The 26,791-nt window shown below is 43.8% G+C and overlaps 1 protein-coding gene across 5 annotated transcripts in view; it reads left to right on the plus strand.

Annotated features, from left to right (window-relative positions):
- LARS2 (leucyl-tRNA synthetase 2, mitochondrial) overlaps positions 1-26,791 on the plus strand; it is a 101,756-nt gene that overhangs the window by 58,262 nt on the left and 16,703 nt on the right. For all 5 annotated transcript variants that reach the window (XM_084858119.1, XM_084858121.1, XM_084858123.1 and 2 more), the window contains 8 exons: positions 185-289; positions 2,907-3,022; positions 5,777-6,060; positions 13,217-13,315; positions 15,359-15,496; positions 20,403-20,506; positions 22,376-22,558; positions 25,894-26,063. In XM_084858119.1, the coding sequence (XP_084714245.1) occupies positions 185-289; positions 2,907-3,022; positions 5,777-6,060; positions 13,217-13,315; positions 15,359-15,496; positions 20,403-20,506; positions 22,376-22,558; positions 25,894-26,063 (1,199 nt within the window). The remainder of the gene's footprint in view (positions 1-184; positions 290-2,906; positions 3,023-5,776; positions 6,061-13,216; positions 13,316-15,358; positions 15,497-20,402; positions 20,507-22,375; positions 22,559-25,893; positions 26,064-26,791) is intronic.

Below are 26,791 nucleotides of genomic sequence, written 5' to 3' on the forward strand. Positions count from 1 at the left end.
TTAGCTCTGCACATTTCATTACAAACTATTTAAATTCAAAATGACATATTGCTTTAAGCAAGGGAACATCTGATCTTCAAGGGCTGCTTGCAACAAAACTAAGCAACAGGCTTTCTTAGTAGTAAGTGTCCACTCTTGGCAGTATGTTTCGGTTATGATGAACTTTACTCTCTTTTTTTGGTAGATTCTCTTACTTCAGTGACAGCTATGAATTTGCTCACCAATCAGGAGGTTCCTGTTGTCATATCAGCAAAACCTGAGTTTGAAGGCTTCCTTGATACTAAAATAGGTGAGAAAAAAGGAACAACATTGTGGTTTTATGTAAAATAGTGAAATAATAGGGCCAAGGGTGCAATCCGATCCATGCTTAGACAGAAAAAAAAAAGCCCTACAACTCCAAGCATGCCCCAGCCAGCATGGCTGGCTGGGGCATGCTGAGAGTTGTAGGACTTCTTTTCCTGTCTAAACTTGCATAGGATTGCACCCTTGTAGTTGAAACTGCTGGTGGCTGTGTCTAGCTTCTAGAAGCATCCATGGAAGGAGAAATAAAGGTCTACTACTTGATGCAGCTACTACTAGCATTGCCAGATTTGAAGTTGGGAAAACGGTCATATATCTTTAAATCTCCTGAAGCAGCAGGAGGTAAGGTAACCATGGCTTCTCCTGCCCATTGCCTCCCTTACCCTGTCACTATTCTCTGTTCCCCCAACCTGCTATAATTGATCAGAGCTTCAGTTATGCCACATAGCAAGCACAGGGTTGGGGGAATGGACAGCAAGGCCAGGGAAAACTCTGGCTGCCTTATAACCTGCCACATCAGGAGCCTGAAGGGTATATAACTGTCCTCCTGCTTTGAATCTGGCAACCCTAGGTAGTGCAGTCACATTGACCTGGTTCGCATAACACAAGAGCCCACGGTGGATTAATTTACCCACAGGGGCTGTCGTATTGTGCCAGGCACAAACGGGTGCCATTTTTACATGGCACCTGTGGGTACACAGCTTGCTGTGGGTTGTCACGTCATCTGAACCCAGGCAGCGGGGGTTGTTTGAGGTTACACAACCCACAAATAACCCATGGTTTGTTTTAGGGTTATTTAGCATTGTCTGACCCTCAAACAGCTGCTGCTGCATGGTGTCACATGACATGACAACACATGGCAAGCTGGGCTCCTACGGGTGCCATGCAAAAATGGCACCTACGGGTGCCTGGCATAAAGCAACAGCCGCCACGCTTAAATTAAACCATGGTGGACTGTTGTGTTGCAAGAACCAGCCCATTTTGTAGTATACAGAGCTGTGTATGCAGTCTAATTTTTGTACTGTAGTTGGTGTACTGTGTTAAAGATCAGACCAGTATGTGTCAGTGCTCATTTTCATAAGCTTTAACGATGATTTATTTTCACTTGAAGCAAAACGTTAAAATAATCCTATTCCGATGTAAAGGCCAACCATCTAAACCTTTTTAAAGAACACACATTATTTTCACCATTTATTAACTTTTTTTCCAGCTGGCAACTTTAAACAAACACAAAAACTTTTATTTGAAATATCAGCTGAAATAAAAATGCGTATATGCAAAACAGAATGTGATAGAATTAAATTAATCACATTACTCAGCCATCAGTATCATATATTCTAATAGCAAATTCAGTTCTCCAGATGCCATTCCTCGTGTCACCAAAACACCACCATCTACACAAAAGAGGGAGATATCAGCAGGCTTGGGGGAACCATAGGGGACAGAGGAATAGAATGGAGTGTCCTAGGAAAGGGCTTGGCTGGCTGGAATTATGAACAGCAGTACTCCGCACTGCAACATTTGTTGCAGATCCTACTTTTTAATGGCTAGGGGTTTGGCTTAGCTTAGTGGAATACTTGACTGTTCTGAATAGCTGACCCCCACCCTACCCCCAATGCAGTATCACAAATGGCTTTTGAAACTTCCCCCAGTTTCAAAAGCATGTTTGCCATGCAATGTGGAGAGCTGCTATTTTAGAAAGACATATCTAAGCCCCGACCCTTGGGCTCACAGAAATAGTGTCCTTTTGAGTCTTGAAAGCTACCCTTTGCTTTGCAGCAAGAGAAAACTTTGTGGATCAATATGTTCAAATTGATTTTTGAGAAAGACCTTTTTATTTTCCCAGGCATTTTAGCTTTCTAAATTTTTATCTTTGCTGTTTTAAATCTGTATTTTAAACTCCTGCACTGCTGCTAGATTTTATTGTGGTTGTATTGTTATATTGTGGTTTTAATGTTCTATATATTTTAAATTGTTTTATTGTGTGTTTGGTTTTAATTTTTGTGAACCGCCCAGAGAGCTTCAGCTATTGGGCGGTATAGAAATTAAATAAATAAAATAAATAAGAATTTACATTGTTCAGGTACAGGCCAGTAAGAAAACCAGGGTGGGAAAAGAGGCATGTTCCACATCTCTTGCACTTCAGAATATAAAGCCCAAAATGACAAGGACAAATTCATCTATCAATACATACTGAACTGAATCTGCAAAGGCTGAGTGGAATGTGGGAGTCTCAGTTTAATGAAGGTGGAGGCAGTTGTGATGTTGAAGACTAGTTTCGTGCAGGCTGAAATGAGGAGGCAGGCAACCTAGTGCTCTCTAGATGTTTTCAAATACAACTGCCATCAGATCCAGCCAACATAGCCGGTGATCAGGGATTATTGGAGTTGTAGTCCACAGATGATGGGAGTTGTAGTCCAAAACACCGGGTTGCCTACCCCAGGGAAAAAGAATCATTGGTTAAAGAAGTTGAAAGTATACATGAGACATGTATTAGCGCTGTTGGCTCACCTGCTTGAATGCAGTTTCATTTTTAAAACTGAAAGGTGAAATAATCTTCTTTACAGTCTATGTAAGAAATGCTTTTCTTTCTTTTCCCTCCTCAGGAATCCCTTGCATGAGACCAGATGATGCGGAAGTGGCTAGGAACTTGGGTCTGACTTTTGAAGAAGTAATTGAAACTCTGCCAGATGGCTCAGAGAGACTGATCAACTCTGGAGAGGTTGGTATGCTACTGTGAGTTTCTGTTTTACCATCTCCACTCCTCCATGCTGCCTGGGAACAACGGACGACTTTAAAATGGACACACAAACATAGATATCAGTCAAAATAAAAATAAGTATCTGCGGAACATAATACAATCGGACGAAATGAGTTGAGAGTGCAATCCTATGCACACTGAGAAAGAAAAAAGTCTGAATGCCTAGAGTTGTCGGACTGTTTTCTGTCTAAGCATGCATACGACTGCACCCTTAGAGGTGCATATACATGGAGTGGTTGAAATGGTTCAGCATTTAAATGCCCTTCCAAACCATGTGGTGTGGAAACGTGTGGAAACTTGGAAGTTCTGGGCCTGCATAGATTCTGTGCTGGTGGCTTTTATCACCATCTTTGAATAGGACGGTGTAAGTAAGGAGAATTCACAAAAAGTTTAAATATTTGGTCTCCCATTTTTAAGGGATTTAATAGAATTAATTTTTAAATAACAAACTTTTTAGAAATTCTGGGGGCCAAGCATGGGGAATCGAACGCAGATATGCACTCGCAGAAGCATTGCAGTTGTGGCACATTTGCCAAAATGTTACGCAAGTGATAACGCGACATGCACCTCTTATGCTCCTTGCACTGTCTCAGGAAGGCGCAACAGCAGGCGCTCCATCCAACACCACCTGCCCACTCTCCCACCGTGGCAAATGCTGCAGAGAGCAGCCAGCAGGGCTCCCCAAAGTGCCCCCCTTCTTGCTCTGCGCCTCCAAGGACACCTCATCCACAGCACAGCTCTGAGGAAGGACCCCCTCAGAGCCAGGCATTTGGTCCTGGCCAGCCCTCCAGAGAGCTGCCCTAACTGGGTGTGTTGTGTTGCACAATGTTGCACAAGAGGTCGGCGCTTGTGGTACTCATTTTATTCGATCAGGATCCTTGTGCTAGCGGAATGACATTGCGCAATTGGAAAACAGGTTGCTAATGTTGGATGCCTTCCTCACACGTAGAACGTATTCTGGATCCACCCTGGGAAGTTGTATGAATTATCCTTTGTTACACCATATTTTCCAAAGGGTACTCTACGCGTTAGAGCATGTTGGCACAGCAGGGTTTTTGGTGGGTGTGTTTTTAAGTAACAGTTTAGTGCTAGAACAGAAAGGGATGAAAACAATCACTCTAGGAAACTCTTGTCTCTATTCTGATAGCAGGTATAGGCTGCCCTGATAAAATCCAGCAATGTGGACTGGCAATACTGGCCTGATCTTTTTCGCTTTGTGAATTTTCCAGGCTTAAGCAGAGGAATCAGTGCAGCATCAGAACGTCTGTGGTGCATTTTCCACCAGTCCACCATAGCCCCTCATTGCATTCCACTTTAGAAGTGGATTTTTTTGGGTGGGGGGAGTCAGAGGTTGCTGATATATGTGCAAAGCATCGCATGCAGCCATTTCTTTCCTGGCCTCAGAATATGAATTTTAAAATATTTGTGCTGCGCTATGCCATCTCTTTTTATACTCATCAGAATCAGAAAGAAGGAATCCTAGAAAAGAGCTTTTGAATCCTTCTAAGCCCATCAGCTAAGGGTGCAATCCTATCCGTGTTTAGACAGAAAAAAGTCCTACAGCTCCCAGCATTCCCCAGGTATAGGATTGCACCTAAGTTGCATTTGTTGTTGTTCAGTTGTTAAGTCATGTCTGACTCTTCGTGACCCCATGGACCATAGCACACCAGGCCTTCCTGTCCTCCGCTCTCTCCCGGAGTGTGCTCAAGTCCATATTCATTGCATTGGTCTAGCCATCTCATCCTCTGCCGTCCCCTTCTCCTTTTGCCTTCAGTCTTTCCCAGCATCAGGGTCTTTTCCAGGGAGTTTTCTCTTCGCATTAGGTGGCCAAAATATTTGAGCTTCATCTTCAGTATCTGTCCTTCCAATGAGCACTCAGGGTTGATTTCCTTTAGTATGGACTGATTTGACCTCCTTGCAGTCCAGGGGATTCGTAAGAGTCTTCTCCAGCACCACAGTTTGAAAGCATCAGTTCTTCGGTGCTAAGCCTTCCTTATAGTCCAGCTCTCACAGCCATACGTTGCTACTGGGAAAACCACAGCTTTGATTAGACGGACCTTTGTCGGCAAGGAGATGTCTCTGCTTCTTACTATGCTGTCTAGGTTTGCCATAGCTTTCCTCCCAAGGAGCAAGCGTGCATTACTATTGTCTTAAGGAAGGAGGCTCTTCAAGTCCTTTGTCTCTAAAAGAGACTGCTGTAAATTGAGGGTCTTGAACAGAGAATCTATTGGGGCTTTAGATACAATGACCATTACTTATTGTTTTAAGCATTCTTTTATTATTTATGAGCATTTTTATCCTGCTCTTCAGCTGACAAGGCTCCCAGGGCAGCTTACATAAGGCCAATAAGGGGAATAATGTGTAATTAAAACAGTAGACTTCGTACAGAGGTGGCAGTGATGCCTGTTCACTTCTTCTCCCTCTCCTGCTCACAGGCCAGTTGATTCTAATGGCCTCCATGAGGGGAGGAGGGGTCCAGTCACAGCTTGGTGAAGCAAGAGTAGGCGGAGAAGACAGTGATGGTAGTTTACCTCTCTGGCTTCTTCTCTCCTGCTCATGGGCAGTTGGTCCTAATTCCATTGACTATGGCTGGAGGAATATACAGCCATTGACTATGGCTGGAGGAATATTGTCCATACATAAAAACATGACTGTGACTCCCATAGCAATATGAGTAATTCAGTAAATCAGTGGCTGTCTTTTTTTTTTAATCAGTTCACAGGTATGAGCAGACAACAAGCACTAAACGCCATCACTCAGCAAGCCAAAAATAAAGGAGTAGGAGGACACCTCACAAGCAGTAAATTAAAAGATTGGTTGATCTCACGACAGCGTTACTGGGGAACACCTATTCCTGTCATTCACTGCCGGAACTGTGGTCCTGTTCCTGTACCTTACAAGGACTTACCTGTGCAGTTGCCCAATATAACATCCTTTACAGGAAAGGGTGGCTCGCCTTTAGCTTCCGCGTCACACTGGGTAAACTGCTCATGTCCAAGGTGAGTATGCTATACTGCAAATTTTCTAACATTAAGCAATTGAATATTTGTATTTTTAGCTGGTTAAAATAGTTCTTCTGCCTCTCAGTTGTACTGCATTGATGTTTATGTTTTATGCTGTTTTTATTATATTGAATGAGGCTGCTTTCCTCTTCAACAGTTGGCATTATTTCAAAAAGCAATAACATCATGTACACGGTGGTGAGAAAGTAAAATTTTAATAATGAAAAATGTTAGTTTTCTGCCTTCTTTTTTGACCACTACCCACTGCCCAAACCAAAACATTAATAATAATTATTAATACACAATTTACTCTTCTCCCAGACAAATTATGGCTGGAAGATGTGCATGCGTGTGTATGTAGATACATAGATAGATGATAGATAGATATAGATAGATAGATAGACAGACAAACAGACAGACAGACAGACAGATGTGCATGCGTGTGTATGTAGATAGATAGATAGATAGATAGATAGATAGATAGATAGATAGATAGATTTCGAAATGCACCTTCATTCAGAAAAAGGATTTCTGGGTGGTATAAATCAAATATTTTTCCTTCCAATTTGCCATACCTTGTTATAACTGGAGAAATAGTCTAATTCCAAAAGGTTGTGTGTCTGTTTGCCCTTTTCCCACTGCTGGGCTCAGCAAGTAGAGTGGAGTATCATGGACTTTATTGGGGTGGAGGCAATATTTTTCCCTTCATAACAAGATTATCTATACTGCTATCAGAAACAGTTAAAGCAAGATCTGTGGACTGCCTTCCCTAATTCAATTATCTCTTGCTGAGCAAATGAGGACTCTTTGTTCATTTATTTTATTAGTCCAGAGCAAGGGTTTGCATGCATTCGTTTTTTCTCAGCACATAGGGGAAACATGGTTTCTGTTTTATTTTGCTGCACATACAGGGATTGGGAAGCTGCTGCTCTGTCTACCAGAAGATTCTTTCCGCACAGAAAAATTGGAATGGGTGAAGTCGCCTTAAGACCAATGTTTTTGGTATAGATCTGAGAGCCATGTTGTTTATGGCAGGCAGCTCTTTGGATTAGAAAGGGATTTTATGCAGGCCAGATTTTGAGCCTTTTGTTTGCTTGGTCAACAGATTCTAATTCAGATTTAGAGAATTACATATTCATGAGGGCCACTAGATCTGTGTGCTCTTTTAGGCTATGTGGATGGTGGGCGGAAAGGAGCAGAATGTGCCCGTATCCTTGGGAGACTGTTTCCTTGTCATGCTTCTAATGGAACATTGCTCTCAGCAGAATTGACATGATGAATTCTGTATTGTTAGGCTGCCTTTTTGGAACCATAAGCAATCTCAAGCGGTTCACACCTCAGAACGCAGAAGCAGTAAACCTGTCACTTTCTCTGGACATTCTAATGCCTTATGAAGAGATTCTTTTTTGGTAATGAGGTAGCTTAGCACTGAGACTCAGGAGGACACATTTCTTTTTGTTATTGTTGCAAAAAGCATTTGAGATTTTAAAAAAGGGGCTCATGCACTGGCAAATTTCAACACAGGGATTCCTCTTAGTATATATCTCTTTCTCTGTAATATAGCCAACAGTAATCTCTTTAAAAGTGCGACTAGCGCAAAGAAATGTCACAGGGCAATTCTCGTGTCAGCAGTGCCTCTGTGTAAGAAGAGCAGGGCTTAATCAGGGCCTGGAAACTGGTTTGAATGTCATGTTTCAACCTCAGTCATTTTGAGGTAATAATGAATAATTACTTTGAGCATCAGTGAGGAGGACTGACTGCTCATTGGGCGGGATTCATCACCTAGAGCTCCAGACTGAGCTTGCTTTGTTCTCTGGCCCTCAGTTACCCTCCGCATCCGCTGTTCTCTCACCACTAAGGGCTAATCTACACATTCATCTGGTACAGCTCTCCCAAGACTGCGCCAATTCAGAATGCAGGTGGGCAACTGCATGGTTGAACACTCCCCCAGGTTCCTCTGACCATAGAAAATTAGCATGTCTGTGGGAGGCACCTATCCTAACCTTTTATCTAACTTTCTAAAGCTTTTTTACATCTTTATTCTTTAGGATAGGATTGTAAAAATATTTTGTAAGCATACAGACCTTGATGTAATTGTCACATACCAAAGTGAGCACACTGAAACCATTCAGCAGAAGGAGCAAAAACATGAACTACTTCCTCATATGAGTTGGGTGCATTTTATTTATTTAAAAGTTTTATAAGCTACCTTTTAGGGTAGCTCCCAAGGCAGCATACAACAAGACTTAAAAACATAAAGCAGGTGGGCCGGACACAGCCTACGGGCTGCATGCAGCCTGCCATGGCCATTTATGCAGCCCCCACCTGGTTCCTGCCACTGCTGCTACCCCCAAAATCCCAGCTATTTTGCTGGGGAAAAAAGTGCACAAGGAGCATGTCCTTTGCTTCCTAGCATAATGGGGCTTCTGAACAGTTCACCGCATGCCTTGTTTCAAAGCAAAATTGCTGGAATTCTGGCAGCATGGCCGCTTCCAGTGGTGACAGGGAATGCTGTGGCCCCTGAGTCTTCCAAAGTTGCCCACTCCTGCTATAAAACAATAAGAGCAATGATAAAATCAAAATTAACAGTTAAAAGCAGATTGCACCATATATACAACTGCCCCAGTAGAATCCTAACCCAATTATAGGGCAAGGTAAACAGGTGTGCTTTAGGGCCCACTTGAAGGCCTTTAATGATGGGTCCTGGTGGACATCAGTTGCGACAGAGTTCCACAGGTGGGGGGCTACTACTGAGAAGGCCCTGTCCCTTGTGCCTGCCAGCCTCATTGCTGTTATATGCAGGCCCAGAAGCAGAACCTCCAGTGCTGATCTCAGAATGTGGGCAGTTGGAATGGGTAGAGATGGTCCTTCAGGTAGCCTGGACCCAAACCATTTAGGGCTTTAAAGGCCAACACCAGCACTTTGAACTGGGCTGTGAAATGCATTGGCTGCCAGTGCAGTTGGTACAATGTAGGTATCACTTGATCCAGCTGCTTAGCACCTACCAGTACTTGAGTAACTGCATTTTGTACAAGCTGAAGTTTAAAAGCAGCCCCACGAGGCCTGCATTACAGTAGTCTGGCCTGGATGTCACCAGAGCATGAATTACCAAGGTCCTCTTCAGACAGGGTGAGAGTTGGTGTACAAGCCTAAGCTGGTGAAAAGCACTACGGGCCACTGCCATCACATGAGCTTCCCCAGTTAGCACCAAGTGCAGGAGAACTCCCAAATTGTGTACTTGATCCTTCAGGGGGAGTGCAACCCCATCTGTGACCAGTTGCCAGCCTCCATCCAAAGTAGATAGTTTTCCTACCTCGTCTTGTCAGCTTGTTCACCCTCATCCATCTCAAAAGCACCTCCAAATACCAGTTCAAGAGTTTTACAGCCTCCTCAGATGAGTCGATGGAAATGAAAGGTGGAGCTGAATGTCACCTGCATATTGATAACACCTCAGCCCCAGTCTCCAAATGACTCTCACCAGTGGTTTTGTGTATATGTTAAAATGTATACGGGCAAGATAGAACCTTGTGGCACCCTATATGCCAGTGGCCATGGGTGGAGCAATAGTCTCCCAACACCACCTTCTGAGACCGATCCTCCAGGAGGAACTGAAACCACCATAATGCTGTGCCTTACAAGCCCAGTTCAGATAGATGGTCCAAAAGGATACAACGGTCAGTGGTACTGAAAGCCACGGAGAGTTCCAGGAGAACCAAAAGAGTTGCACTCCCCATCCCATTCCGTAGTATAAGTCATCCACCAGGTTGATGAAGGCTGTTTCCATCCCAAAACCAGATCCGAGAATGGATTGTTGTTGTTCAGTCGTTCAGTCGTGTCCGACTCTTCGGGACCCCATGGACCATAGCACGCCAGGCCTTCCTGTCCTGCGCTCTCTCCCGGAGTGTGCTCAAGTTCATATTCATTGCATCGGTGATGCTATCTAGCCATCTCATTCTCTGCCGTCCCCTTCTCCTTTTGCCTTCAGTCTTTCCCAGCATCAGGGTCTTTCCCAGAGAGTTTTCTCTTCGCATTAGGTGGCCAAAATATGTGAGCTTCAGCTTCAGTATCTGTCCTTCCAATGAGCACTCAGGGTTGATTTCCTTTAGTATGGACTGATTTGACCTCCTTGCAGTCCAGGGGACTCGTAAGAGTCTTCTCCAGCACCACAGTTCGAAAGCATCAATTCTTCAGCGCTCAGCCTTCCTTATAGTCCAGCTCTCACAGCCATACATTACTACTGGGAAAACCATAGCTTTGATTAGACGGACCTTTGTCAGCAAGGAGATGTCTCTGCTTCTTACTATGCTGTCTAGGTTTGCCATAGCTTTCCTCCCAAGGAGCAAGCATCTTTTAATTTCATGGCTACAGTCACCGTCTGCGGTGATCTTGGAGCCCAAGAAAATAAAATCTGTCACTGCTTCCATTTCTTCCCCTTCTATATGCCAGGAAGTGATGGGGCCAGATGCCATGATCTTCGTTTTTTTAATGTTGAGTTTCAAACCAGCTTTTGCACTCTCCTCTTTCACCCTCAACAAGAGGCTCTTGAGATCCTCTTCGCTTTCTGCCATTAGGGTGGTATCGTCTGCGTATCTGAGGTTGTTGATAATTCTCCCAGCAATCTTAATTCCGACCTGTGATTCATCCAACCCGGCGTTTCTCATGGTGTACTCTGCATATAAGTTAAATAAGCAGGGCGACAATATGCAGCCTTGTCGTACTCCTTTCCCAATTTTGAACCACTTGGTTGTTCCATGTCTGGTTCTTACTGTTGCTTCTTGACCTTCGTATAAAACCCCATGGAACGTATCACAAGGCTAAAAGAGAATGGATTAGAAAGGATCTAAACAATCAGCAACATCCAGCACTGCCTGGAGTTGAGAAGCCATCACATACTCCAACATCTTGCCCCAAAAAGGAAGATTAGACACTGGATGGTAACAATGGTTATCCCTAACCATTGGATCTAAATTTGCTTTCTTTAATAAAGGCGGCAGCACTGTCCCCTTCAAGGCAGCAAGGACCAACTGCATCCCTCAAAGAGGCATTAACTACCTCTGAGGTCATACCCCTAGGCAGTCCTGGCAGATTTCAATTCCCAAGATAGGAAAGATGGGCAAAGATCAAGGGAACATGTGATAGGCCACAAGCCTCCAAGCAGCTTGTCCGCAGGCTGTGCATGCTGAGAAGTATCAATAACATCATAACTAGACTGGATTCTAGCTTCATCCATAACAGATTCTGTCAAAACGATGGCATCTACGTTGGAACGGATGTGGGCAACTTTACCTGCAACATGTATGCAAGTTGGTCACAGTGGGTCTTCAAGGATTCCAGCTCTTGCACACCACAACCTACACCAAGAAAACCCTTCAGCACCCAAAAAGGCTCCATTGGCGACATTGAGGAGCAGATGCAATGGTGGCAGAGAAGTCAAGTTTCTTTGCTGCCATCACTGCATACATACAACATTGACATGCTGTCTTTCTGTGTGCGGATAGTTTCTTACGTGATGAAGCAGGGCACACATGTGATTTAGCCCACCCCCACCCCCACTTGCTTTCTGAAATAGTACAGGCTCAGGAGAACTGTATTGTGGGTTTTCTTTCTGGAACATATAGATCATCTTTGAGTAGTTACAACCAGCCCTCACACACCTGGGATTTGGGAAAGAGGCTGCTAGGTCAAAGGATTGTCGAGAAAGGACGTGTACAAATGGAGAGCCAAAGTTGTAACATCGTACATCCCAACTATAGATCCACACACAAGCTGCAAGAATCGTGTGTTGGCTTTCCCTCTCTCCTTATGAACAGATGCTTCGCTCATACAGCATGTTCTCAATCAGTAAAGTCCAACAATGTGAGGCTGTTTGAGCAGTCTCTGCAGTTTAGTCCAATACATCCTGTGATGTCAAAGCTGGGACTGAAGATGAGAGAGAGAGAGAGAGAGAGCTATATGCTCAGTAATATCACCATGTTCACACGACATGGTGGGTTATTTAACCCTCGATGAGCCATGGTGCGTGCGGCTACCGTTTTGAATATGCAACCACCAGTCATGGCGATTGGCGGTTGTGGTGTGTCATGTGAACCCGGCCATCATGGGTTATTCAAGGGTTAAACAACCCTCGCATAACCCTGCTACTAATTGTGGGTTACGCAAGGGTTGTTTGACCCTCAAATAACCGACGATGGCCAGGTTCGCACAGCATGCTGCAACCCCAAATTGGGGGTTGCATATTCAAAACAGCAGCCGCATGCACCTAATACGCACCGCAGCTCATTGTGAGTTAAATAACCCCCAGATGAGCCCACTGTATTGTGTGAACCAAACACAGGTTGGTGCCAAGCTAAGTTAGTTGTACTTGATTCCCATTAAAGTCAATGGACTTTTCACATTGATTTCAGTGGGACCTAAGTGCTAATATCTTAGGTGGATCCAAACTAATATCAATATTTTACAAATCCATATACAAGATTAAATCCTTATAAAATGAGACCAAATCTTGAGTAATATTATCTACCTAATACCTTCCATCTTTGCTAGGTTGCCAATATATTTCAGACCCCCACGCTACAAAAATCCAACTATCTTTGTGCCACCAATTGTTTGTCTTTATACTTATTCCCCAAGGAACAGATCATTGCTATTCCTTTGAATCTTTGAGGATTCTTGTATTGGGATGCTCATAGAAGGGCTAAAGGACTGTGGTTCCTAGGAAATTCTGGGGTGTTATAGTATTTCAGAACTGGAAATCACTGAATTCATACTGGAAAAGTGTTTTTTTGTTGTTGTTTTTAATAAATACCCATTTATTTATGACCTATTTAGGCAGTTTTAAGAAAGAAGATAGCATAGAATCGATTTGATCATTCATCAGAATAGGAATTCCTTAGTTGTTTGCATTTTAGATTTCTGATGTGACTTGCAAAGCAGGGACTTGTGGATCTCATCTCTATGAGCCCTCACCCTGCATACTTGCATAGAAGCTCGGTTTGCACAATAAGTGAGGATCACAGAACTATAGTATATATTGGCCCTTATGTGACTGCTTCGTTCTTAAGAGAACGTCAGCAGTCCATCATGCAATGAGTAATAATAATAATAGTAACAATAATAATAACAACAACAACAATTAATAATATGTGTTCCTCAGATGCAAGGAGCCTGCAAGGAGAGAAACAGATACCATGGATACATTTGTTGATTCCGCTTGGTATTATTTAAGGTACACTGATCCTCATAACTCTGAGAGGTAAGTAATTTAGGCACCTTGCTTTCAAGCAGTCAGCTGTATGTATAATCCTATAAACCGGCCCTGCTTTTCATAGCCCAGGATGGAAAAAGAGACCAGGTTCTTCTGTAGATAATCCTTTTGTCTTCAGCTTAGGCTGATCACAATGAAAAGAAGATTCCTGTGGGGGAATCTTTTGTGATTCTGCCATTGTTCAGCCTTTCCCAGGATACAACGGAGTTGGCCTCCTGACTGTTTTAAAGTATCACCTAGTGCTGCTTCTGACATGGTATAGTCCTCTCCCAACCTCAGAATGTCACAGCATGTTCGTCAAAACCTCCAGGCATTAAGAGCTAATTTAGAATGAAAAGGTCATTTATTATGGTATTGAGCGCCATCTATATCAGGGGTACAGAATGTCTTTCAGCCCAAGGGCCAAATTCCATTTTGGAGCAGCTCTTGGGGGCTGCGAGGCCCAAAGCAAAAGGGCATATTTTAGCTTAAAGCTCGCACTGCCAGTAACTAAGCATTAGGAGAGGCAGTTCAACCTTTTAGAATAAACGGGGTGGGGGGAACTACACCAAAGATTGGTGATTGGGGGAAAGGGGTGGGGCCAGGGGGAGGGGTTATCACCTTCTGGGTAAGGCTGGATTGGGCCTCTAGGCCTGAGGTTCTGCGCCCCTGATCTACCTGGATAAATATTATCAGTGGTATCAGACTAACACGTGGTTTTTTCTTAGTTATTTATACACTTCCAGATGAGCAGTAACCTGTGCTCTTATGTACAGTAATAATGTGCTATCAGAACAATGGGAGGGAACGCTTTAGTGGGATTTTTTAATTGCCATAGTGGGCGAATTGAAAGAATGTCACTGCCATCCATGTTTTCAGAGCTGGGGAACGCTCCTGCTTGGCCCAGTGCCACAGGAGGTGAAGTTTTGAAGTTAATCAAGATTAACAACCAGCAGGAGAAAGATGCTTCCACCAGAAATTTGTAAGCAAAAGCATGGTTGGTGGGTCCCAGTTCTAATGAAGTTATTTATATCTATTAATGAGTCTGACAATTTCCCCAAAGGATGGGTTTCTAAGCATCACAGTTCAAATTTCTAATTCTTTAGCTTTACATCTATAAAAATGAATCATCCCCTAGAGCAATATCTGCATGATTTAGCATTCAGCGTTCTAAGTAAGCATTTGCTCCCCTCTGTTTTCAAACTATGCCCTCTGCTTATTTGGACAGAAGGCATGCAAAAATCCTTGTCCAGGACTGTCTGTATTTGTAGCTCTGGATGATATGGTTCACTGTGTATTGCCCCCTGTATACATCTCAGGGAAATGTTGCTTGCTGGTATTTTGGCAAGAAACTAGGAAAGAGTGCAAAAGAAAACCTGTTATTTAACCATGACAGATTTGCAATGCATAAAACTACTTTGTATGTGTCTGCTGCTCAGAAAATCAGAGTAAGATTTGCACAGCAAAATGTTGCCATGTTAGGGACCGCTTGTTCAAATGAGCTGGAGGTTATTTTGGTCTGTTGTTCCAGGTTCATCTGTTTAGAGGTATTTGCCCACTTCTACTATTGTTGAACCTTTTTTATTTTTTTTAAGATGTTACTTGTTTCATTCTGAGTGGAACATTTACCTTGCAATGAGTTTGTGGGTTTAAGAACATAAATAGTTTCACATGTGGCCTGACAAATAAGATCCCACCTCCCCTGTCAAGAATATATCTCTGTGCCAGTCCAATGCGCAGGCCAATGCGCAGGCCTGATTAACCCTGGCAATGCTGTCTGATACCCTTTGGCATTGCTCAAGTGCACACAGATAATGTGAAGATTTGATTTTGTAATGAAGCATTGTGTTTCAAAGTTCAGATTATACCAGCCACTGACTGTTTCATTGTAATATAATAACATCACGTTGCCCCCTAATGGTAGTATCTGAATGTAGGCCTCTTGCAAGCCAGTCCAATCCTTTTGTATAGATTCTTACTCACTGGAATGATTCTAACCTTCCATGATCAGTTGTACTTTTTATCATAGCCTCTTGTTGTTTTTGCTTCTAGGCCTTTTCACAAAGACTTGGCAGACCACTGGATGCCTGTGGATCTGTACATTGGAGGAAAGGAGCATGCAGTGATGCATCTGTACTACGCCAGGTTCTTCAGCCATTTTTGCCATAATCAGAAGATGACTAAACACAGGTAAGTGGAACTAGCATGGTAATCTCAGTCCTAAAATACACATTTAGCTCTCTAATAAAAGCTTTATAGAGGAAGCAGAGTCACAGGCATGCTTTTCATTGTAGTTAGGCTGTGTATACTCGATAGCATTTCCAAGACTTGGAGGTGGTATTGTAGAGCTGGCAGTATCCATCTTTAGGGATGAACGCATCAGTCTATTTATGGTCCATGTCAGTTTCTCATGCATGCAGTCATGTCCATTCCATCCAGTTTCTGCATCTTCTTTTTAAAGCCACACACAAAGTTGCGTGTATTTTCATATGCAGTTTCCCTGAACATACACATTTTTACACAAAATTTCCCCTAATATAGGCCTTTTTGTATGCAATGTTCCCTAAAATACACATTTTAGGGAACGTTGCATACAAAAGCTTCTCAAGCTGAGAACTGAATCGCAACATTTGGAGAAGTGCGCAAGCCAAAGGATAGCTATTTGTGTATTAGTCTGGGAAGTGCAAATGTTGTCAGTTCCCTTAAAAATGCAGACCAAATAAAATTCTCCCCCATCCCTATCCATGATACATACTCCTATTTTTCAATCCCACAGTAGTCTCTAGTGAAACTGGTTTTGCAGGGTTTCTGTAGCGCTTCAAGCAGTACTTGCAAAATCTCTAAAGTAGCTCCCAGCAGCACTACCAGCACTGCTGGAGAAGGCATAAACATCTTGGTATAAGTGTCCAAGCACCTAACTATATGTAAAGAAAGATGATAATTTCTATGCCTATTTGTCATAGAAATTATCCTCTTTCCTTGCATACAGTTCACAAAGAAGGTTTGGATCTATTTGTTTTGAAGATTATTTTTTACATATGTGGAAGGATGAGCAATTATCCCTATACCTACAAATGCATGCAAGACTAGTAATTGTTCACAAGTAGCAAGACAGACATAATATTAGACAGAGTTATGTGAATAGACCCAGACCGTGCAATCAAGACCCAAGATAAATATGGGAATTGACTGTGTGATCTAAGCCTAGATGCATTGGATTTGATGTATGAATGAAGTTTTGAAAATGATGCCCATGTGTGGGCATCCAGTGGTGTTGGAAGCAGATCAGGCAAATTATATGGGCAGGGAGGGAAAGTGTACTTCATATTCGTGAAGGTACATTATCAGATCCAGTCCTCTCTCTGTAATATTCCTTAGGAAAGAAATTGATGTGTATGGAAGTAGGGGAAAGTGGTTGAAATTAGGTCATAAGAAAACAGAGCAAAGAGACCTTTCCTCCACAGTGAAGCTTTCTCCCTAACTGCGATTTGAATAGCGTATTTGTTTATTTAAAGCATTTTACCCTGCTCTTTGGCCGGAAATGAAACAAAACATTCCCTGTCCATAGGCGTATCATTTAAAATACACAACACAAAAGAAAAAAAAGGGAATGGGAAGGGAAGGGATGGGATGGGAAGAGGGGGAAAAATCAAACTTGGGTATCAGTTCTTAAAGTTAAATAGAAGTTCTAGTAATGACTAGGTGGGATGGAAACAGTTCAGGGAGAGGAAGAGCCTGATGATGCTGGTCATTCAGCAGCGCTGATGGAATGACTCTGCTGCTTCCCATCTCCCTCTGCTGCAGCCTGATGGAATGGCTGCAAAATATCACATTACCAATTCTGAATTGGGGCTTGTTCCCTGGCAGCTTCTGCCACTCTTTAAAAATGACAGTCTTTACAATCTGGTTCATTTCCCCCCCGCTTGTTCTTCAGTTCCTGCCATACGGCAATAATGGGGAATCATTTCCTGATTAAACCCAGTCATTGTTGCAGTAAGACTGTTTTAAGTGAGGTGGTGGCATTAGGGGGAGACCAAGGAAGAAGGGAGGTCTGATGGATGAGGATGGAGTATCAGAGCAGCATGAGCTGGGGGTCGGAGGTGGATAGATGGATTCCAAAATTGTGGTACAGCGCAGGAATAAAATGGAAGTCAGCTGTGCCCAAGATCTGCTCCACAAAAGCAGGTTGTGTCTCCACATGTGACCATGAGAGGGAGCTGTTACTGTAATACTGTTAATAAATAACTGACAATAACTGAGCAATAAGGAGAAATGTGGTAGAGAAGGTAGAAGGGGCTGTTTGCGTCCCAGACTTTTTTATATGCTCTTTTTAGGCAGTTGCCCCCCACCCCATCTTCCATTCTAGGAAAGAAGTGTCTGTCCTTAAAAACAACAACACCCAATTACCATAGATGGTAGTAAATATGATAAATATTTACCATAGATGGTAAAATATTTTGTGTTTTTTACCAGCATCTGTCTCTGCAAACAAACTCAAACTGAAAACTCTGTTTGTATCAACAAGGCAACATATGTGATTTAACGCAATGTCATCAAAGATAAACGTTCCCTGAAGAATTAGCTCCAGCCTGGAGGCTTACCCAGTTTGTTTGCTTTTTTCATGTTTCGCTTAAGTTAGCTTTCCCATGTATGGTAAAAGTGTTGTAGTTTCAAATCGCGTAACTTATTCTTAGCAGAGAAAAGGCCTTTGCTTGGGATGCAATGTTAAAATCCTTTCCTCCTACCCTTTGTCACTTTCGCCTATTAATAATATTTTAAGAGTGTGTTACGTTATTGGCTTTGTTTTGTTTTTATAGTGCTCTGACACACAGAGCAGCATATCAAATCCTTTGGATTGTGAAATGAGCAAACTGTGTTTGTTTGCCAGAGAATGAAAGTACAAAGCCCAGAACTGTCTACACTGATTAACAGCATCTCTCTGGGGTTTCAAGCAGGATTCTTTCCTAGCCCTACCTGGAGAAGCCGGGGATTGAACCTGGGACCTTCTGCATGCAAACCGGGTGCTCTACCCACTGAGCTATGGTCTATCCCCACATGAGCCCTTGCTCTGTTAACCCTAGGCCTCTCTTCTCACGTCTGCTGGTGGTATAGGAGCCACTGTTATATAAGCTCCTCTCTGCACTGGCATTGCTCATTTTGTGGAGGGGTGACACCAGCATGGAATGGAACTGCAGCACGGCCTCTTCTGTATGGTAACCTGGGGCTTGCCACATTACCTTAGCAATGCAAGAAGGAGCCATGCTCTAGTGGCTCCCAAATGTGGCATTCAGCATTTTATGGGGGTCCTCTCCCAACCACAAGCGGCGGCCCACACGGGGTATGATAGACAAATGGGGGTGGCTTAGTCCCTCAGCTGGGTAGCAGATAGGACCAGCCTGGAATGGCAGGACCTTGGATAGTGCCTGGCAGATGATGTGTGCTGAAGAGGTGTGCTCCATCTTGTGCCAGCCTGCCTCTCCCATGTTCGATCCCTTTCCTTAAAGGGATAGTCTCTGGCCTGGAGCCAGCTACTCAACCACTGTCCGCCTTTTGTGTTGCTTGTGCTAGAGAACTGGCACTGGAGAGCATGAGGCCCCTGATGTAAAGGCGGCTAGTTGCTATGGGAGATTGGCTGAAGGGGTGCTGTCTCCACTGTGGAGGTCTCTGGCTCCAGGGGCTCTTGGCTGACTTTGTTGGGGCTTGAATCTCAGTTCCTTTGTCAGTGAGCTACACCGAAAGATAGGCGTGTTCCGTCATACATTTCTGCATTTTCACATATGTGCATGTTGTGCATGCATTCTCTTACAACACAAACATAAATTCAGCTCTATTCAGACAAACACAAACATGCTACTACTCGTGATGGCCATATGTTGACCCAGTTCACATGATCACCACGGCTTATAGAAGCCACGGTGGCTTGTTTAAGCCACGGCACATGCCTAATTACTGACCTGGGCGCAGTGTGTCGTATTGTACAAACCCAGGCGGCATGGCTTGTTGGAGGGGGAAGCAACCCTCAAATAACCCAACAACAGGCCATGGGTTATTTCAGGGTTGTTTCCCCCTCCAACAAGCCATGCCACCCAGGTTGGACAACACAAGCTGCGCCCAGGTGGGTAATTAGGCAAATGGCACCCAGCACGTGCCACAGCTTAAACAAGCCACGGTGATGGTGTGAACTAGGCCACCATATCCAGGATCAGAAGCAGTATGCTTCTCAATACCAGCCACTCAGGAACACAAATGGAGGATGCTGTTGCCGTTATTTCCTGCTTGTGGCTTCATATGGGCAGCTGGTTGGCCACTGTGTAAACAAAGTACTTGACAAGTACTTTGGTCTGATCCAGCAGGGCTCTTTTTCTGTTCTTATGTGTGTTCTTATATTCACAGCATACCTAGTGCCCTTGCAGTTGCTCGTGTCTTTCTGTGGCTAGGCCACTAGTTGATTGATTGATTTCATTTTGAAAATTTATAGCTCACCCTTCAACCCCCAGAGGGCTCTCAGGGTAGCTCATAAAAGTTTTTCGAAGGGCAAGAATACCATGAGACATATTGAAATAACAGAGAAGCATAAAATCAAATTTAAAACAGTGCCAGTACTGTGCGAGTTAGAGCACAGTCCTGAAACAGAAGATGTAAAGGCCTGGGCAAATGGAAAGGTCTTCACCTGACAGTGAAAAGACTTCAGGCTTGGTGCCGGGCAAGGCTCCCTAGGGGGAGGGTAATGCAAAGCTGGGGTGCCACCATGGTGAAGGCCCCATCTTGACTCACCTCCAAAGACAGGGGACCCAAAGAATAGTCCAAGCAGGTTCATGTGGGAGAAAGCTCCTCACCTTCAAAACCCTGTTGAGCCAGGCACTGCTTGAGTTCCTTTAAAAATCCTACCTTTGGTTGATACACTCTACAGAAAGAGGCCAAAAGTAGGGTGGGGCCAATTTTTCCAAGGAGCTGGACTGAAATGTCAGGATGGTCCAAGTTTTCTACTCCTGGAGTATTCAAGTTGATGTTCCTCCACCAAAACTGTGTGTTTGTACAGTATGCTTAAAATGTGTTTTCACTGTCATTTTCAACTGAATTCTTTATCTTTCCTCAGAGAGCCTTTTTATAAGCTCTTGGTTCAAGGCCTTATCAAGAATCAGACATTCAGCCTAGCAACAACTGGCAAGTATTTGAAGAGAGAAGAAATTGATCTCACTGGTAAGTGATTAGGAGTATTGTATCAGCCTAGATCAGTCTTCCCCAACCTGGTGCCCTCCAGCTGTGTTGGACTATGACAGTGCTGGGAGTTGTAGCCTGACACAGCTGGAAGGCACCAAGTTGGAGAAGGCTGGCCTAGATAGATCCAGAAAATCAAAGAGCCAGTTTTAGAAAAATGGCCATTATCTGTCAAGAGTACATAAAACTCAGCAACAATAGGTAGATCGTTCGGCTAGAAATTGCTACTGGCCGGCTCTGCAGATGGTGAGAATAAAGCTATAGTGTTGGTCCCCTGGTTCAAAAGCCTGACCCCCAAGTTGATCCATGAAACCTCTGAACAAGTTCAAGAACAGTACTGCAGATGGATCTTTCCTGTTTCACCACAAAGCTTGCTGTAAGGCAGCCTTCCCCATCCTCATGTCCTCCAAGTGTGTTTGACCACAACTCCCATCACCCCAGACAGCTGAGGGGGTGGGAATTGTAGTCCAGCACTACAATTGGAGGGCCCTAGACTAGGGTTGGCTGTTACTATCTTATGAGGGGAAGAGGCAGTCTGCACCCATTGTTGCTAGCGTATAGCCCAAGCTAGGTGTCATTAAACTGAATTGACTATGATGAGGGATGCCACTATTTGGTCAGCAAGGCTGTGGCCAACTCTTGAAGGGTTTGAGCTCAGTGCTTCCCAGGCGATGAGTGTGGATAAATAAATGGTGATGTGTTCTGTCTGGGTAAGACCATAACATGTTTTGGGCTGACATTCAAGGGGGCAGGAGAAAAGTGTTCCTGTCTTTTAAGTATGGGTGAAACAGACATATATTGTTAGGATTGGGGTCCTGGGTAGAACCTGCATGGGTTGGCAGTGTTGCTACTAATGAGGCTCACACAATACAGTGAAGGACGGGGGCGCAGTGACAAAGTGAAAGGGAGTTCTTACTGTTTCTGCAATGTGTCGTGCAAACAAATTCCTTTTCGTATACTGAATTGGAAGCACAATAAAGCAAATTGAAACTCATTTGCTCATCCTGTTGCTTTCTTTGTAACGTGTGAAGCTGCCCTGACTTTTATACACAAAGAATACTTTTTTGAAAGGTGGCTTGGGCCATAAAACTGGGAGTTCTTGTCACTGGTCAAAGTCATTGCTTTGTTTAGGGCACTCACTAGGATGTGTGAAAGAAGTTAGTCTTCTCAGTCCCCAGAAGACAGTTGCCTGTAGGTAGTCCCATTTTCAATCCACTTGAGCAGCCTTCCCTAACCTTGGTGCCTTCCAAATGTGTTGGACTAAAACTTCCATCATCCCCAGACAGCATGGATGGAGTCAAACACATCTAGATGGTAATAGGCTGGGGAAGGCTGCTCAAGAGGTAAGATCAGGGCCGGCCCTACCATTAGGCAGAGTGAGGCAGTTGCCTCAGGCAGCAGATGCCAGGTGGTGTGGAGGGGGCAGCAACAGTAGCCCCCTGGCTGTTTCTATTGGAGGACAGAGCTGTGTGTTCCAGGCAGTCTTGCACCCTCTAAGCTAGTCTGCTGCGCTCAGGTGCAGTGGAAGGTGCTGTCCCTTCACCAGTGTTGAAGTAAGATTCAGCTGCCAGTCCAATCAGCACCTGTAGGTGGAATGGGGGTGGGGGGCAGGGGGCAAAATCTTGTCCTTTGCCTCAGACAACAAAATGTCTGGTGTCGGCCCTCAGTAAAATATGGGCAGAACAAGTACAGAATGAACAGTTTCATTCCACCAGTCCTTTAGATGTCTATTAGCATCCATTTAAAATATATTTGCATGAAGGGATTAAAAGTACCCAGCTCTTAACTCAAGCCACGTTTAAGGGTTGTAGAACAAATGCAGTCATTCTTCTGTATGTTTTATATACTTAGGTCCTGAACCCATTCACATAAAAACCAAAGAGAAACTGCAAGTGATGTGGGAAAAAATGAGTAAATCCAAGCACAACGGTATAGAACCTGAAGAAATAGTCCAGAAATATGGAATTGATACGACCCGACTCTACATCCTATTTGCTGCCCCTCCAGAGCAAGACATCCTGTGGGATGCAAAGAGTAAGGCTCCCTCCCAATGCCAGCATCCCAAGTCTTCTGTTCTTGATGTGTGTTTGTATTGCAAAATGCCCCCCCGGTGGGGGGGCGGGGGGGCTTAAAATGACTGACAGAAATCCCAGTTTAATCTGCTTGCTAAGCTTTCAGTCTGGATAAAACATCTGATCTGAGTGATTTTTATGGGGTTTGGTCTTGTATTTCACCCTTTGATACTTATGCTATCTAGGAATTGCTATATGAACACATTATCCGCATCCAGTTTTCTCTAGAGCATGGTGACTCAGGGTGTGATGCAGGAGATCTCTGATAGGATTTCCCTTGCCATCTTTCCCAATCTAAACGTCCCTCTGAAGCTGCTATTAAAATACAAGTGTGATGCAGATATTTATTTCCTGCTGCAGGAGGGGGGCAGGATGATTTAAACTAGGAAAAAAATACCCATCCAATGCTCAGAGCCACTGCTTTAGCCTCCTGCAGCTGTGTTTACAGCTTATAAATAAATACCACCACCACCCAGAATTGGGAATCTGATCATGGACCCTCCTATATTGTACCTGCTTTGGCCTTCAGAACATTACATTGTGATTTGCTTTGCTTTATGGTTTGCATTTTGCAGAGTTGAAAAGTCACAGCAAAGTTGCTTGCTTTTTATTTTGAATGCTGTGAGAAAGATAAGCAAAAAATGTGCAGTAAGGGTGCTTTCAGAGAGGGGTTGTTGTTGTTGTTGTTTTGCAGTGGTAATGCAATAATTTAGTGAGCCTATTAGATTACAAGGCCTTTGGAATATGCTGATCCTTGATCATTCAGATTGTGGACCAGAGACTGACAGTATCAGTGCAAATGGCAGACGGGTTGATTTTGTTGTTACCGTTATAGTTGTGAAAAGCGGCAGAATTCAAAAGAGCAAGTGTTCTTGTGTAAACACTTGCACTAGTTGGCATCTTTTTCTTCCACTTCCAGTTTAGCACTCCGGAACTGCCATCGGGACAACAACAAGCCTGAAGTATCTGCCTGTTGGGTTTATCCCTTCTGATCTAGCCCATTGGGGTTGTTTCTTTGGCTTTTATTTACTTATTTAATAAGTCTACGAGTCTCCTTTTGGCCCAGATAGGGCCCCCAGGCAACTTACAATTCAAATGTAAAACAATGTAAACTTTAAAAAAAAATCACTAGGTGCGCCTGTTACCCTTGGGCCTGTCTAATGACCCACACATCAGGTTCAAGGACAGAAAAATCCTTATGTGTAGATACATGGGGCCTTGTGCACTGGTCTCTCTGCATGCAGGTCCATTCCTAATGTTACATGGGCATCAGGTGGGTCCAAAAATGGCACAATTGCATTCTGCTGCCCTGCGACACATAGGTGTTACTCATTTGGGAGCCTTGTGTGAACTGCCTCTCGTGTGTTTAGATAGATTTACAGTGCAATGCTATGCATGTCTACTCAGAAGTAAGCCCCATGGTACTCCCAGGCAAGTGTATATAGGGTTGCATCCTTAGCTACATGCCCGTTGTTCTATTATCCTTTCCATAATCAGGGGTGTTGAACCTCTTTCAGCCAGAGGACCAAATTCAGTTTTGGAGAAGCTCTCAGGGGCCCGCACGCCTGTAGTATGTGGAGCAGAAGACAGAAGGGGTGGGGTCAAAAACATTTTAGCTTCAAGCTCTTGCTGCCAGTAACAGCCTTAGGAGAAGCATTTCAACCTTTCAGAATGGGGGGTGGGCTGGCTGGGGGCAAAGACCAAGAAAACTCCAAGTGGTCAGGGAAATGCGGGTGGGGCCATCTGGCAAACTCCAGAGAACCAGACTGGGTCCCCAGTTGGGCTGGATTTAGCCCTTGGGTCTGAGGTTCAACACTCCAGCCATAAATCTTTGAGGTTGGGGTATATAAAATATTCACCGCTTTCCATTAAAAATGGCTAGTTGAGGCTATCGTAAAAGGAATGTGCAAGATCCACAGGGCATGAGCCAGAAACACATGAAATGCACAGAGTTATTTTTGAGTTTCCCTAACAGCAACAATTCTCCTCTCTCTGTCTCTCTCTCACACACACACACACACATTTTTTTTCTTTTTGGAAGAAAAGAATTGCAGAACTTTTTTTTAGGTTTGTAGTGGAGATGAGTGGCATGTGTCTGCTCCTCCAGTATTTGACAGGATGAAGTAACTGGGTAACAGTGTCATCCTAAGCATATTTACTCAGAAGTGCCTCTGAGCCCTATGGGACTTCATCCCTGGTTAACGTTGCCATCCTGTGCACACTTACCTGGGAGTAAATCCCATGGAACTCAGTGGGACTTGGTTCCAGTTAGACCGACATGGAATTTCAACCTAAGACTTGGGTGCACACAACACACTAATCAGCACTGAGTGGTTGAGTGAGGGTTGTTGTTGAAGTGTGGGTTGTTTGTTGAACTGTGGGTTAGCGTGTTGTCTGAACCCAGGACATTTTCTGCAGGGTGGCTTGTTAACCGTGTAGTGTGGCTTATTTTTCTCAAACAAGCCACCTTGAGCACCCATGGTTTGTTGTTGGGTTGTTCAGAGTGGTTAGCAAGCCACACCACATGGTTAACAAGCTACCCTGTGGAAAATGTCCTGGATTCAGACAACACTCTAACCCATGGTTCAGCAAACAACCCACTCTTCAACAACACACACTGAGTGTGGGTTAGTGTGTGTTATGTGAACAGCCACTGCATGTTTAAGATTGTTGCCTGAGTGCATCACCTGGGTCTTAAATCAGGTTTAAGGGACAAATCTATCTCAACCTTCCCAACTTGGTGCTCTCCTGAAAGGTTAGACTCCCATCAACAATAGCCATGCTGGCTGGGGAATATGGGAGTTGTAGTACAACACATCTGGAGAGCACCAGGTTGGGCAAATCAAAGCTATTATAAACTCATATTCATTAGTTCTGCAGAATCAGGGAGCGTCATATTTTATCGTTCTTTTCCAAGTTGCACCGCTTGAAACTATATCTTTCTTGTTGGTCTCCAGGGTAAGAGAATCCTTGCTTTTGTCATCACGTTGCATCAAAGTTTAAAAGTGACATCTCTGGTAAAGGGTTTCTGTCGCTAGCCTCTTCAGCCTGAAAACAAACAAGTCCCTTTCGTGACGATTTTAAATCCAATGTGTAGCTGCTATAGCCTTCAACCAGTAGAGAATTATTTTACTCAATTTAATGAGTTGTATATTCAAATGTTTTTTTAGATTCAAAACTGTTAAATGCTGACTCATTACAAGAAGCAGTAGTTTTTGTCAAGTTTCCCCCCCTCTGGCAATGGTATCTTAACTCCTGCTAATGAAAACCTCTCTCTCCTGCCATTTTTTTGTCCAGCTGATGCACTCCCTGGGGTGCAAAGATGGCAATCTCGCCTCTGGAACTTAGCAACCAAACTTATTGAAGCTAGGAATTCTGGAACCATGCCCAGTCCTCAGCTACTGAAACAGAAAGAAAAAGCTGAAGCCAAACGTATCTGGGAACACAAGAATTTCACCATCTCTGAGGTAAAAAAAAATGCTGATTATTCTAAATGATGGAGTCATTTTGGCCTCTAATGAAGTTTTGTTGGCCATTACACCAAGCTTTAGCTGTGTAATAGTCTTTTTATTGATTAGCCTTCATAATTGCTTTAAAAATTCCCCCGTTTATAGGCTGAGGAAGGTAAATGTGATTCCATTATAGGATAGACTGAGGACCCCAGATGTGCCAAGTCCGGATGTGACATAAGGCCAAGCGGCCTCCCTGAACCTAGCCCCTTTCCTATTGGCTGGGGCTGATGGGAATTGTAGTCCAACACATTTGGACGAGACCAGACTAGAGATGTTGTCTGTGTATGTCATGAAGACTCAGTTGTTTTTTTGCAGGAAATATAGCAACGTTACGCTCTCTACCAGGGGTGAGCAGCATGTGGCCCTCCAGGTTTTTTGGCCTGCAACTTTCATCAGCCCTAGCCAGCATAGCCAGTGATGAGGAGTGATGGGAGTTGTGGGCCAAAACAATTTGCCCACCTCTGCTCTAGCCATATCATAAGTGCTTCCATTTTTTTCTGTGTTGTATGGCACAGCTTAAAACACTTATAAAGAAAATGAGAACAATTTCGGAATTGCTGCTAGATGGGGATTATCTTTCTCCTGCCCCAAAGCCAAGAAGACAAGATTAAAATAAATCATGCTCAGTTTAAAAGGGAAAGATAGACATCTAACAGTGCCTTCCTTTGAAGCCTGCCCAGTTT

Source organism: Heloderma suspectum, chromosome 5, assembly GCF_057233095.1.
Source record: "Heloderma suspectum isolate Gila_16-S chromosome 5, 16-S_ref, whole genome shotgun sequence".
NCBI classification, from domain to species: domain Eukaryota; kingdom Metazoa; phylum Chordata; class Lepidosauria; order Squamata; family Helodermatidae; genus Heloderma; species Heloderma suspectum.